Source organism: Lissotriton helveticus, chromosome 1_1 (genome assembly GCF_964261635.1).
Source record: "Lissotriton helveticus chromosome 1_1, aLisHel1.1, whole genome shotgun sequence".
Classification (NCBI taxonomy): domain Eukaryota; kingdom Metazoa; phylum Chordata; class Amphibia; order Caudata; family Salamandridae; genus Lissotriton; species Lissotriton helveticus.
This window is the reverse complement of record NC_136057.1, coordinates 1,282,735,363-1,282,748,767: the sequence shown is the minus strand read 5'-3', so window position 1 is coordinate 1,282,748,767 and position 13,405 is coordinate 1,282,735,363. Positions and strand designations below refer to the sequence as shown.

Genomic DNA, 13,405 nt, shown 5'->3' with positions numbered 1-13,405 from the left:
ACCATTGACAGCTTGTTGGTCATTGTAATCGAGCCCAAAGTAACTTGAATTGTATCATCTCTGACACTCAGAGCTAGTATAGTTGTTGGGTGCTGTGTGACTTGATCACGTTTTTATAAGTTAAAAAAACCTGGTTGCTTGAGTCTGCAGTCCTCTGTGGTTTCCCAATCTCTCCTAGATTATGCTACTGCATTTGAGCGTGGATAACGGGGGCATGGGAGGGGTGAAACAAAAGTTCATCGTGGGGCCCATCCTGTGCCATTTTCACTAATGATTAATTCACAGATCTGCAGAAATACCTAAACTAACATTCTGGTCAACTTTAAAAAGCAGGAATAATTTGCACAGCCAGTGCCCCTGCTGTCTACAGAAAGTACAAAGTAGTAATTTGGGCATACTAACTAACAGCAGTATGTGATAATGCAACTAAATTGAGTTGCTATAGAAACCAGTATTTACCAGCCGGCATGCTCATTTAGCTAAGTCTACAGAAACTAATATGAAATAACATGATAATTTAGAGCTAGGCATCATTTATGTTGGAAGCCAGTGGAGAATGAGCATTATTTCTTGCCAGTTCCACTTATCTACAAAGCCTTTTAGAGCCTTGTCAGGATATTTGTTTCATGTTCCTATTCCTTACGGTCCTGTTGCAGTTGGCCATGGTCATTTCTAATGAGAGTATATACACCGCAGACATATTGTTTGACAGGGGTGTGATATGACAGACCATCCCATTGACCTAGAAGCGTTATGAGCACTGTGAAAGATAATATTTCTCTATCTACTCATGGGCAATGTTCCCTGGTGCAACACCAACGTGAAGTGTTAGCATGGCATATTTTAGCACTCTGAAGCTACCTAGAAGATTCTCTTGAATAATGACATCAGCCCAAAACATGAATATTTATCATTGGGCGTCTTGTTTCAACTGCTTAGTGGTGTTCTTTACTTATGAAGCCCTGCACAAATTAATCAAAGCTTTTTGGACGTGGTCCATTATGATTGGAGATCATAAGAGATTACCGGAGTCTACCAGCAGTGTTTGCATCTGGTAATGGAGATGCACCTGGCGGTAAGGGGTGTGCACCATTGCACATGCAGCTTCCAGAATCTGGACATTGTCAAAAGAACGCCTGTCAGCCATTTTATCTGTTGTTGTGCTGTAGAGCCATCGTTAGTGTGATGCAGTGACAGATAATCCAAAAAAGAACAAAAGTGATGAGAATGAGTGCCAGGCTCCTCGACCCAACCCCCATTTTCCAAACATAGCCCCCAGTGCATGCAGACATATTTTGGTGTCCTTCAGCACTGCTTCTGAATTAAAAATTATATTTTTTCTAAATGTTTAACATCTTTATATATTTAATAATATGCGGTAACCCTCCTAGCTAAATGTCACCCACAGATTCTCTGGCATGGCAGACAACACTCTATTTTCCTTTCTATTTTAGCAATGGCTCGAGCACTTCAGAAGATCTCTTTTGGAAGCTGGATGCCTTACAGGTTTTTATTTATGATCTGCACTGGCCGGAACCTGAATTTTCACATCATTTGGAACAGCGCCTCAAACTCATGGCTAGTGATATGCTGGAGGCCTGTGTAAAAAGGTAAGACAGACACCAAGTTTTTCAACAAAAGGCACACTAGCATTGGCATTTACTAGTTACTTACCATCATAGCCATGTACGGTAACCATCATACACATTCTTTTCAATATATATATTTTTTATTTTTTTAAATAGTCGAGTTTTATCAAGAAACAGGAAATATGGAGCTCATGTTTTTCCAGTTCTCTTTCTACTGGTATTGGATGTATTTTGGTAAATTCCTGTAAATTATGTTGCTTGCGAGATGAATATGCCAGTATTGTGCGATGCTAAACGTTCGCGGTAATCAATGCCTTTTTTGTGCTACTGATTTGTTTTACGCATTGTAAAACAATAAACAGATGTGTTAACCAAATAGTCTGAAGCTATCTTCTCAATAAGTACCACAACAAATGGATCCTCCCACTTAGGATAGAATATAAGCATCAGCAGATAAAACAAAGGTTTCACTTCCCTGGAAGAAGGGTCACAACTGCTGAATATCGTTAGGACCAATGTTTAATGTTTTCTTCATTAGGCTGGAGTTTTCCAACTTTTCTCAATTTGCCATGGAAGCTCTAGCCCACATCCAGCATGTCAGTGGGTAACGTGATCCGTTACAGGCTGGAAAAAAGACTCTAGTGTTGAAGGGATACATTGCAAGGGTCACAAGTGTATCAGAAATAGACCTGACCCTTTAATGCAATGTTTGATATTCGGGAAACTGCATAGTGTACATCTGGCTCTAAGGGCTTAGGTATAGATGCATCAACAATGCCATTTGCGATTCCTTATTAGCGAAAAGTAAGGATTCGCTAATAAGGAATAGCAAAAGGCTATGCATGTAGAAATGTAAAAAAAATAGCGATTTCTAAACATTCCTTAATTGCGACTCGCAAATTGCGAATCGCAATTAAGGAATACCTCCCCATTCATTCCTATGGGCCTAGAGGCCAAAATGAATGAATGGGAAGACATTCTCAAATTGCGAATCGCAATTAGGGAATACCTCCCCATTCATTCCTATGGGCCTAGAGGCCAAAATGAATGAATGGGAAGACATTCTCAATTTGCGATTCTCAATTAGAGAATCGCAAATTGAGAATGCAATTTCAAGGGTGCCAGGGTGTCCCTATTCCCGATTATGAGGGAGACTTTGGTAGAACGCACCTTGGCGACGCCCGGTTTAGTAAACGCTCCTTTATGGACACGTTCATCCTCACCCGAATTCGTTCGGCTTTTCGGGGGGGTTTCCCTTCCTTTCCTTTGGCCCCGGACGAGACTCCTCCCCTCACGTTGGTGATCCAGACCCCAAACAATGCACACCTGATTTCCAAGCTGTACAAACAGTGCGGAGCGCTTAGGCTGGTTAACGACTCAAAGATTAGGGCGGCATGGGAGGAGGACCTGGGTGGGCCTATCACTGATGGCCAATGGGCATATTGCTGCAAAACCATAACGGACGTCTCATTGAACAGTCGTCATAAGTTGCTTCAGTTTAAATTTCTTCTTTAAATGTATTTCACTCCGGCCCGCGCCCACAGAATCGACACTTCCCGGCCCCATCACTGTCCGAAATGTCTAGGCTCCTTTGCCGACTTTGCACATCTGTCCTGGACTTGTCCCAAAATTCACCAATATTGGTTAGATGTCCACTCCACGTTGTCCATGCCACTCCTTCCTACTCCTGAGATTGCATTGCTGGGATATGTGGAAAACTTCCCTAAGAAAATTCGGAAATTAGCTGCACTCGGCTTCCTATTAGCCAAAAGGGAGATTGCTTTGTTGTGGGGCAGTAAGCGTGCCCCTACTCTTCGTTCCTGGTTGAACAGCCTAGCGTACTGCAATGTGAATTGCGAGGAGTTTAGTACCCTACTCCCCCCCTCTTCCAGACCGACCGATATTTGGGGATTGTACAGGGATTATATTTCCCGGCAGCGGCTTGCCCATGATTCCCAGGTGCACTCCGGCATCACTCCCACCGGGGTGGGGTAGTTCCTCATGCCCTCTGGACTAGAACGGCGGGGTGTTGATGGCGCTCAGGTGTATAGCTCTTGGTATTTGTAATTGGTAATGCTGGTTGTTTGCAATTTAGTCACAAATCCGATTATGCAACAAATGCAATGTGGATTATTGTTGTCAGTACTTATGTATCATGTTGTCCCTTTTAGTCCTCATGATGGCTGTGTTTCTTTTTGTTTTTGTAATTTTTGTAATTTACTTTTGATGGTCCCATATTGCACTTCATGGTTTGTTTTCCTTTTTGCCAGGGTGTCAAAAGGACACCCTGTTACACCCCTGAAATCTGCATATGAGAACATCTTGCACACACACATGCCCAAGGGCATGTGTGTGTGTGTAAAATGGAACTTTGAAAAATGCACTTTAGTGCATTGCAAATTACCATGAAGTTCAACTTCATGGTGATTTGCTCCCCCTATTAGCGAAATCGCTATTTGTTTTACTTTGATGCATTGCATTTAAGGAATCTCAATTTGAGATTCCTTTAATGCAATCGCAATTTAAGTATTCGCAATTTTGCGATTTCTTAAATTGCGATTTTTGCATTTGGGATGATGCGACCGGTTTTTCCTTTGATACATCTATACCTTAATCCCTATATTTTGCAACAAGAATCCTTTGAAATTACATGATATGATAGTGCATGTTTTGTGGCTGGAATATACCCACTGAAGGCCAACATCACAAGTAATGTAGTAATACCACATTAGAAATTACAACTACTGTTGGTATTGGTAATTCAGGTATGTGGCAGTACCAGGGAATCATAAATTATTCCTGATGGAATGGGGAGTAAAATGACGTCTGTGTGTTATTTCATATTTCGGACCTTCTTCCTCTTCCTAATTTCTCCAGGCTTGATCTGAAGGATTTGTTCCCAGTATTACTATATGCCTCAACATACCAATTGGGCAGAAAAGGGAGGCTCAGTGTTGCAACAGTAATTCAGCTGATTCAATCCTAATGCCTAGTGGTTCAACACAGTCACCATTTTACATTCTGATTTAGCCTCTTTTTCAGAATTCAGTAACCGTCAGGGGAGCAAGACACAACACTTTAATTGATATGGGCTCCACAAATAGGGCATAGCAGACTCAACTTCACGGCAAAGGCTTGAATTTTGGTGCCAATAACTGTGCAGGAAGAACATCAAAATCTTTGTTCTTGATATCGCTTTGAGTTATTCTCGCTTTGCTGCCATTTCCCACGGTTGTGCTGCATTCTAAAACGTAGTCAAATTTTTGAAGTTTGAAATTTTGCCCATAAGGCAAGGCTGAGAGCGATGGCCACAAGGTCATTTAACTGGTTTCTTGGCACCACAGGCAGCCTTGAACATTGCTTCAAAAAGGTTTAAGCTGGATGAACCAGGATATCTTTTTAACCGATAATCTTTCTCAAGTATCTTCAGCACTTGTCAAAGTACTGGGAGTCCAAATATTTAAAAGTCCCAAACACAGCAAAAACTTCATTCTGGTCATCCCTACAATTTCCAAACTTTTAGGAACACTTCTCAGAGTATCAGGTCACAGACAGAAGTGGACTTCTGTCCTGCTTGGGCATATTCCAAGATGGCCTGAGTTCTTTACCTGCCTGTAACCTTTACAGATGTCAATTCTCTTGAAACTTGAGAATGCCTTTCACTCTGGAGATTCAAGTGGAAGCATAATTTCCCTCAGGCTTTCCTCAAGTGGCAGGGGTATGCCTGCAACAGTCTCTTCTGCTTCAATTTAGGTCCTGGCAGCATTCAGATTTCCAGATTGTGGGCAACTTCCTTCATGGTAGTATCCAAGTAGTGATTAGTGGTGACTTCTAAACCTATCGTTACGTCTTTCCCATGCTGTCACATCTACCTTTTTGGAGTTATTCACTTTAGGACTAAACTATTTCAGATAGTCCTGTTTTAAGGTGCATAACACTGCCCAGCTTAGCTGTCTGGAATCTCTACGCCCACCCTTAGAGGTCACCTATCAATTGTCTTCCATGGGAGCAAGAAGCCAGTGTTCCTCTGGGAAACTCTTCTTTAAAGACCCGCCTATTGTATATTATCCTTGATATTTTAGTGAAGATGTCAGGAGCCCCTGCCTGCCTTTTAGTGTGATTGCTGCACCAATTTTCCTATCTCCCCTCACAGCTATCTGATATTATATGGGTGGCATTTAATGGCAGTTTGATCTTCTATAAGCCTATTCCCTTGTCTTCCTCTTGTGCCAAAAGGGGCACTGTCCTCCATTCAGGGTATTTAAGGACATGCTGGGATCCAGGAAGTTAATTAACGTTGTTGTGGGAGGGTCCTGTCTTAGCAGAACTGATTGAAACAACACCGTTCATGAGGAAGAAGTTAACAACCTTTCTAGAAAAAATGTGTCTAACATTTCTTCTACTAATCAAACGTAACAAATGAACTAGATGTCCACTGTTTAGTAAAATGTTGCAAAAATGAAATATATGTTATGTACAAGATAAACAATAGTGCTGTTTAAATATTGTGCATGCTTTATCAAAGGAAAGGTGAGACAACTTCCGCAGTAAATTGCTTACATTTTTACTACATAAACATGCCAGTTAATACATATTGCTTGTTTAATTTCTGAACGTTATGCAGCTGGGTTTTGCGGGCTTCAGGTACTTCTTACAGTAGGCTTAGTTTCAGAGATAGGCTTAGAAATTGCATACTTCTTAGTCTGACATGATAAAACCAAATTTACGCATGTAGGGCACCAGGATTAATTTTCAGTCCCTTTGCTGTGTTTTAAAAAATTCCATATGTGGGTGGTAGAAGGTGACACTGCATCCCACAATGAGAATTTAGCATTAATGCCACTTATGAATATTTTGTACAGTTTTTCTGTGGGATTTTCTCAAACCCAAATATGGCAATAGTTGTTAGCTAGTTTCATGGGAAACACCCTCGAAGACAAAGGTATTTAACCGTTCACAAATACCAGCATTTTAGGTCCATGAAATAAAAACAAATTGGAGAGACTATGCACAAAAGGCATTTCTTTCATATCTCTTGCACTGCTATCTCGTAATACATACCATTATCATTTTGCATAAAACAATTTTAATGTTTTCATGTATTATCCCGAAGCACTTAGTCATTCCTAATACTACAAATATGTAATTCTGGTTCTGCCTTCTTGTTGTAAAACACTCTGGTGCTCATTCCGACTTTGTACATACTATATAAAACTGGAAATAAGGAAATGGATAAAAATCAATACATGAAATTTAATTCTGTCAATGATTTTAAAATCATCTCCACATATCTGTAAATGGGATTTTATTGATGGAGTCGTTGATGTAGGAAAACCTATGTTTTGATGCTCATTAATGCTATCTCTAGAGCAACCACTAGTTTTCCATACAAACTCACATTAATACTTTCCAAACATGAATTTGTGTCATTGATATGCTTACTCCAAAGCAGTTCTCCTGTCTGTCAATAGTCGTTGAAGATCCTTTCTAACGATATTGCTAAATTTAAGGGTTAGCAGCTGGCAACTTCAGCTCAGGAATTCTTTTATATCATTTTTTTGTAGCTACCTTCTGTTACATACCCTTACCTGAAACTAAAGTTCAATTTGAAAATATATTCTAATCCAAGAGCAAGCCCTTTCAAAACCCCATTTATTCAGCTTCCACCTCAAGCAGTTTTTTCAAATGTCCGCTTAATTGATAAAATACTATAAATATTAATATCATATCTATGGATATCTTGTCATGAGAATTATATTATATCATATTATATTCAAAATCAGTGTTCTCCTTGAAAATGCTGATTATGAGTTGCAGACTAGTTCACCGCCACGTAGATTTAGAATCCATGACCTGACATTATGCATCTCAGATTACCTCGCTTATGTCCACAGAAGTGTTTCGATTTCTGTTATTCTGTATTTGCTTAAACAAAACAGACCAATTAGTGACTTTTTACACCGTCTCTAGAGCTGGTCCACCCTTTAAGGCGACTGTATGCGTAAAAGGAAGTGATATTTTTGTATATTGAAACCAGTGGCGCACCAATTATCTGGGAAATTTAATATTACTACCTTTCAGATAAAATCGGCACATCAAAATCCCCTCATTTCCCCTAAATGCTGGTAATATTACATGAAATATGTTGCAGTAAACCTACATGTTTTTCTACCTTTGCTCATTTTGTATGTTTCATTTGTGTGACTGAATGAATGAAGTAATACGTTGTACAACGAAATGCATGATTACTAAGTCAATTATCACATATGGAGCCTCCATAAAGAGGAGAAGATGACCAGCTGCGATCAGTCGTCTCCAACATCAGAAGTGAATACACATAATTTATCTGGAAGGCGGCAGGTTGCAGATAGGCCTTGTTTTTCACAACCTAATCTTCTGGATTTGTCCTTCTTTTCTTTCTAGACTGAATTTTATTTGCCAGTGACCAGTTTGTGTGGAGGCCATGCAATATACACGCCAAGTGATGTATGGTCGGCTCATATGAATCCCACTCCAATAACACATAGGGCACAACTCTTGAGCCATTCCATCTGACAGAGAATACACCTGAAATCATATTGTAGCGATAAATCACATAATCTCTCACGCTGATTATTTTTACTGCAACCTTCTTAATGTAATCACTTTATTTTTTTCTTGAGCAGAACAAGGATGGCATTTGAGCTTAAATTGCAGAAGGCAAGCAAATCTACTGACCTGCGCCTGCCGTCTTCCGTGTGTACCATGTTTAACGTGCTGGTTGATGCTAAAAAGCAAAGTGCTAAACTCTGCATTCTGGACGGAGGACAAGAGGTGAGTCAATATTAAACTTTAATTGTCAAGATAAGAAAATTGAAGCAAGTACCTCCTATTTAAAGCAAATATGAATTCAGATTATTACTCTAGGCAGCTTCAAATATTGATCTATAATTCTACTTCTTGTTATTTTTAAATCCCCCGTTTATTTTCATATGTGTTGAGCAGCAACCCAACCATTGTCTCTTTAAAAAAAAGTAGTGCGTGTGCTTGTCAGTCACCGCATCACACTAGAGGTTAGCTCTGTCATCAAATCCTTGAAATACAATCTATTTGTGTATGTTTTTCATTAGCATTCTAAATAAGTGATATATCTCACTCCTATTTAGGAACAATTACTTCTCCTACTCTAATTGAATTATTAATTTGTTGCACATGGTTCTTTTTGTGAAAATGTTATGACACAATGGTTTTACCATTGCTTTGGTTCACAAACATTTTAGATAACTGCTCTAATTTTAGTACTCATCTTGAGTGCATTTTATATGGTTTCTGGTGTATTATTTCACGATTGCAGGGCATTCCTAGTCACTCTAGCATTGTTAATCAACAGCCAGCAGTGCATGTCATGGTGGGGAAATGGAAAAAAGTTGGTAAGAGTTTCCTGCAAACTAACAATTTCACGAAATTCTTTTCCACAAAAGAGGATATTTACAAATGTTGGTTCTTCTCATTGTATCTAGTTTGATTTATAGCATTTGAAGTGTTTATTTCTGTGTGCACATGCACCATCAGGTATCTCGGTGCAAGAAACTAGCCCAAGAAATACAGCAGTCTAAAAAGTGAAAGAATTTCAGAAACTAACAAAGCACGTGAACAGATTATCAAAACGCAAGGGTCTTCAGCACCTTTCGGAACGGTTCACGGTTTTCAGTGAGGGAAACGTATTGTGGTACACTATTTCAGATCTCTGACCCAAAAACACAGGTATCTCTTCCTCCATGTAGTGTTTACATAGAAGATGAAGCAGAGCTTGAGAGCTAGACTGCAAAGATTGGAATGCTCATTGGCTACTACTAGCTTGAACAATAAGACCAGCCCATTTAACAGTAGCCAGATAGAGAATGTTAAAATTGTTTTTTTGGTTTAACTGGATGCTAGGTTAAAGGGGGTCTAGCCTACAGAACATGACCAGACTTGTACGTATCCATCCTCGCTTTGCTGTCATAGTTTGAATGCCCTGGTGCCTCTGAATTGCAGACTCATGGAACTCGAGAAAGAAGGGATACTATAGAAGTGACAGAAGATGCCTCTCAATCACCTTTGTATAATGTTGAATGGAATAAAAGGCAAGATGTAATTGAGTAGGAGTTAAAGAAAACCAGTGGACCAGACATCTGAATATGGACCTCAAAGTAGAGCTCACAGTCAAAAGCAGCTCATATATGTTTCATCAGATGCACAGGTTTTGTTGTAGATCCAAGCCAAACAGTCCATAGCTCATTGCCCCATCACTCATTTCCCCCAGTGACAATGATCTCTGTCTTGCTACCACTCAGCTTAAAGACATTATCTGTGAAGGACTGAATTAGTTGATGATTGGTTAAATCTCAGATAAAGGAGAGCATCATCCTTATCAGATAGGAATTTGTTCTTAATTGAAGCCACATGAGTGAACTACCTTAACTTGAGGCTCTAAAGTGGAAGATCAAGAGCACGTCAGACTCTCAAGACATTGACAGTAAAACAGAATAAAGAGGAGGAACTGAAATAACCTACGTCTTGCAACACAAAAAACTGACATGAACCACTGAAGGGCTGGGCCACAAGGCACGACACATCAAGATAGTCAACATTGGTTGCATGATTGACCATATCAAATGAAGTGGACATATTTTGTATGAATTAAGAAACAATCAAGTTGTGCAAAATTTAGCATAATAGACCAACCCAATAATCCTGGGTGCATACTATTCTTAAAGAAATAGCATTTGTGCTGGGTGCTCCTTGAGTTTTTCCACCCAATTTAAAGATAAGGGCTGAAAATGCTGAATAACGCATGCAAAAAGTGATTGCTGTAGTTTTGTTTGCACGATTACTTCTTGCATTATGGAAACCGGTCCCAGGATGCTTGTTTTCGGTCCAGGGAAGATATGGCTTGGCAGTTTGGACTGGACTGTTCCCATGAGACACAGGTTCAAGACTGATTAGCATATAGCTGTGCCTGAACTGGGGTGGCGAAGTGAGCTAAAAAAAACGATGATGGATTCAACTCAGATCTGTGACTGGGGGTGAGAGTCTGAAAAGTTACAGCGCTCCGTCCATCATCTCCTTGCGTATGCTTTGTTCGCCCTAAGTTGGCAGGGTATGTCCAAACGTGGGTCCCTTGCTCACTTTGCCACTGGTATCAAGCTAGTCTGGCTGATGAGGGCTGTTAGCCTGAAAACTGCCCCAGGATGTTTGTTTCTGGTCCAGGGAAGGCATGGCTTGGCACTTCGGGCTGGACTGTTCCCATGAGGCACAGGGTCAGACTGATTTGCACATGGCCATGTCTGAACTGGGGTGGCGGAGTGAGCTAAAGAATGGTGATGGATTAAACCCAGATGAGTTGACTGGGGGTGAGTGTTTGATTTGCTCAAACGCTCCGTCCATCATCCCCTTTTGTATCGCTTTGTTCGCCCTAAGTTGGCAGGGTATGCTCAGAAGTGAGTCTCTTGCTCACTTTTCCACTGGATTCAAGCTGGCCTGGCTGGTGACACCTGAAATGCCAGAAACCGGTCCCAGGATACTTGTTTCCGGTCCAGGGAAGACATGGCTTTGGCAGTTCGGGCTGAACTGTACCCATGAGGCACAGAGTCAGACTGATTTGCATATGGCCATGTCTGAACTGGGGTGGCGGAGTGAGCTAAAGAATGGTGATGGATTAAACCCAGAACAGTTGACTGGGCGTGAGTGTTTGATTTGCTCAAACGCTCCGTCCATCATCCCCTTTTGTATCGCTTTGTTCGCCCTCAGTTGGCAGGGTATGCTCAGGCATGAGTCCCTTGCTCACTTTGCCACTGGATTCAAGCTAGCCTGGCTGATGACGGCTGAAATGCCAGAAACCGGTCCCAGGAAGCTTGTTTTCGGTCCAGGGTAGACATGGCTTTGGCAGTTCGGGCTGGCACAGGGTCAGACTGATTTTCATATGGCCATGTATGAACTGGGATAGCGGAATGAGCTAAAGAATGGTGATGGATTAAACCCAGATCAGTTGACTAAGGGTGAGTGTTTGATTTGCTCAAACGCTCCGTCCATCATCCCCTTTTGTATCGCTTTGTCTCAAAAGTTTCAGCGCTACATCCATTATCTCCTTGTGTTTGCTTTCAGGCCTGAGTACCGCTAGGATAGACCTTTGCTACTGCGATGCACAACCACAATTTGCATGCACTCATTGCTTAGAGGTACTCTGGTGAAAATAAGCACACATACAAGTCTCTGGATATAAACATGAGTTGTATGTTTCTATATTGAGAACTGAAATATTGCGATACAAAAATATTTCCACTTAAATATCAACTAAAAAAATGTCAACACACCCTGCACACAATAGTATTGACAACAAAAGTATCTACTACCTTAAATGTTGCAATATAAAATACCAAATTATCATTTATGAAAATAGATGGAATAAAACAAAATATCGACAACCTCCCTGGGAAACATCCTTTACAATGAAACTTTTACAACGCAGTGCTTCTACAACGCAGGTTTTACAATAAAAACCATTACAACGCATTGCGCTGGGGGGCGCTCTAGGATAGGGAATAGATTTAATTTACTATCCAACACCTTCCCTAGTGTCCACGGGGACTGGAGTTGGAATAGTAAATTAAACTATTCACTATCCAGCACCCCAAAGCGATATGCATTGTAAAGGTTTGCGTTGTAAAAACTGCGTTGTAACAGCATGCGTGGTAAAAGCATGCGTTGTAACGTCATACATCCACCTAGCTATCATGACCAAAAATAGCAATTAACCATATTAAAAAAAGCTAATAAATGTATACCCTAAGTAAAATTAAGATTTAAATATCAAACTTAAAACACCAATTTTAAAACACATATTGATTAAAAAGCAATACCTATCTTATGAAAAAATAAAAAATCATCCAAATAATTATTGAGACAATCACATTTAAAACTACAATGGGTAACAAGTAGGAAACCATAATTAAGTTTTGAGGTACGAATAGAAAATACTAAACAAAAAAAAATATGGTGCCAAATATATCTGAGGAACACTGATCTGTATGGCAGATGTAACTGCAACCCAAGCTGAGGCATCTATCTCTTTAACATTAAAACTTAGATGGACTGTCAGAAATGCCTCCATTTAGCATTTAATAACATATCGTGACACAGAGCTCCCCTAATCAGTAAATGCAAAGCATGGAAAAAGTTGAGTCTAGGAAGTGGTCCAAGCCATGACAATGGAATTGTGATTGATGGCAAAGCCGAAAGAAACTGCAAGCAATCGCAGTGTTATGTAGGGAGTAGTATGACCTTGAACATTGCTGTGAAAATGTACGACCTAGCCATACATGGAATTTACTACTTTAAAGGCATTAAAGAAGTACAAAATGATAAGGAAGTATTGAAAGCAAGAAATATATAACAAATAATGTTGTGAAAGGACATGATTTTCAGATAATGATAACAAAGCATTATGGATAATGTAGTCCTTTAAAAGATTAATTTTATTCAGTGATTTGAACATTGGAGATGTGAAAATAATGAAATTCAACTGACTAACCAGTGCATCTAATTTTGCAAATATTCACTGATTTCATTTTAAGATCTTTAGGAAATACCCATTTGGAAGACAAATTGTTAGCATAAGTCCGTTTTCAGTATTGAGGTATTTCACTGCACCATGTGTCCTTTCTCATTGTTGATGTATTTGACCTTTGAATTCCAAACACATGACTGCTTCTTAATGTGCATATGATTAAGACTTTTGTGGGGTCAAAACGGGTTATGCTGATGCTGTGCAACAATAAAAAGAATTGCTACCAAGG

General features: G+C 39.9%; 1 protein-coding gene across 5 annotated transcripts in view; it reads left to right on the top strand.

The window, feature by feature from the left end:
• CADPS2 (calcium dependent secretion activator 2) overlaps positions 1-13,405 on the top strand; it is a 2,489,915-nt gene that overhangs the window by 2,194,838 nt on the left and 281,672 nt on the right. For all 5 annotated transcript variants that reach the window (XM_078680818.1, XM_078680809.1, XM_078680789.1 and 2 more), the window contains 2 exons: positions 1,455-1,610; positions 8,255-8,402. In XM_078680818.1, the coding sequence (XP_078536944.1) occupies positions 1,455-1,610; positions 8,255-8,402 (304 nt within the window). The remainder of the gene's footprint in view (positions 1-1,454; positions 1,611-8,254; positions 8,403-13,405) is intronic.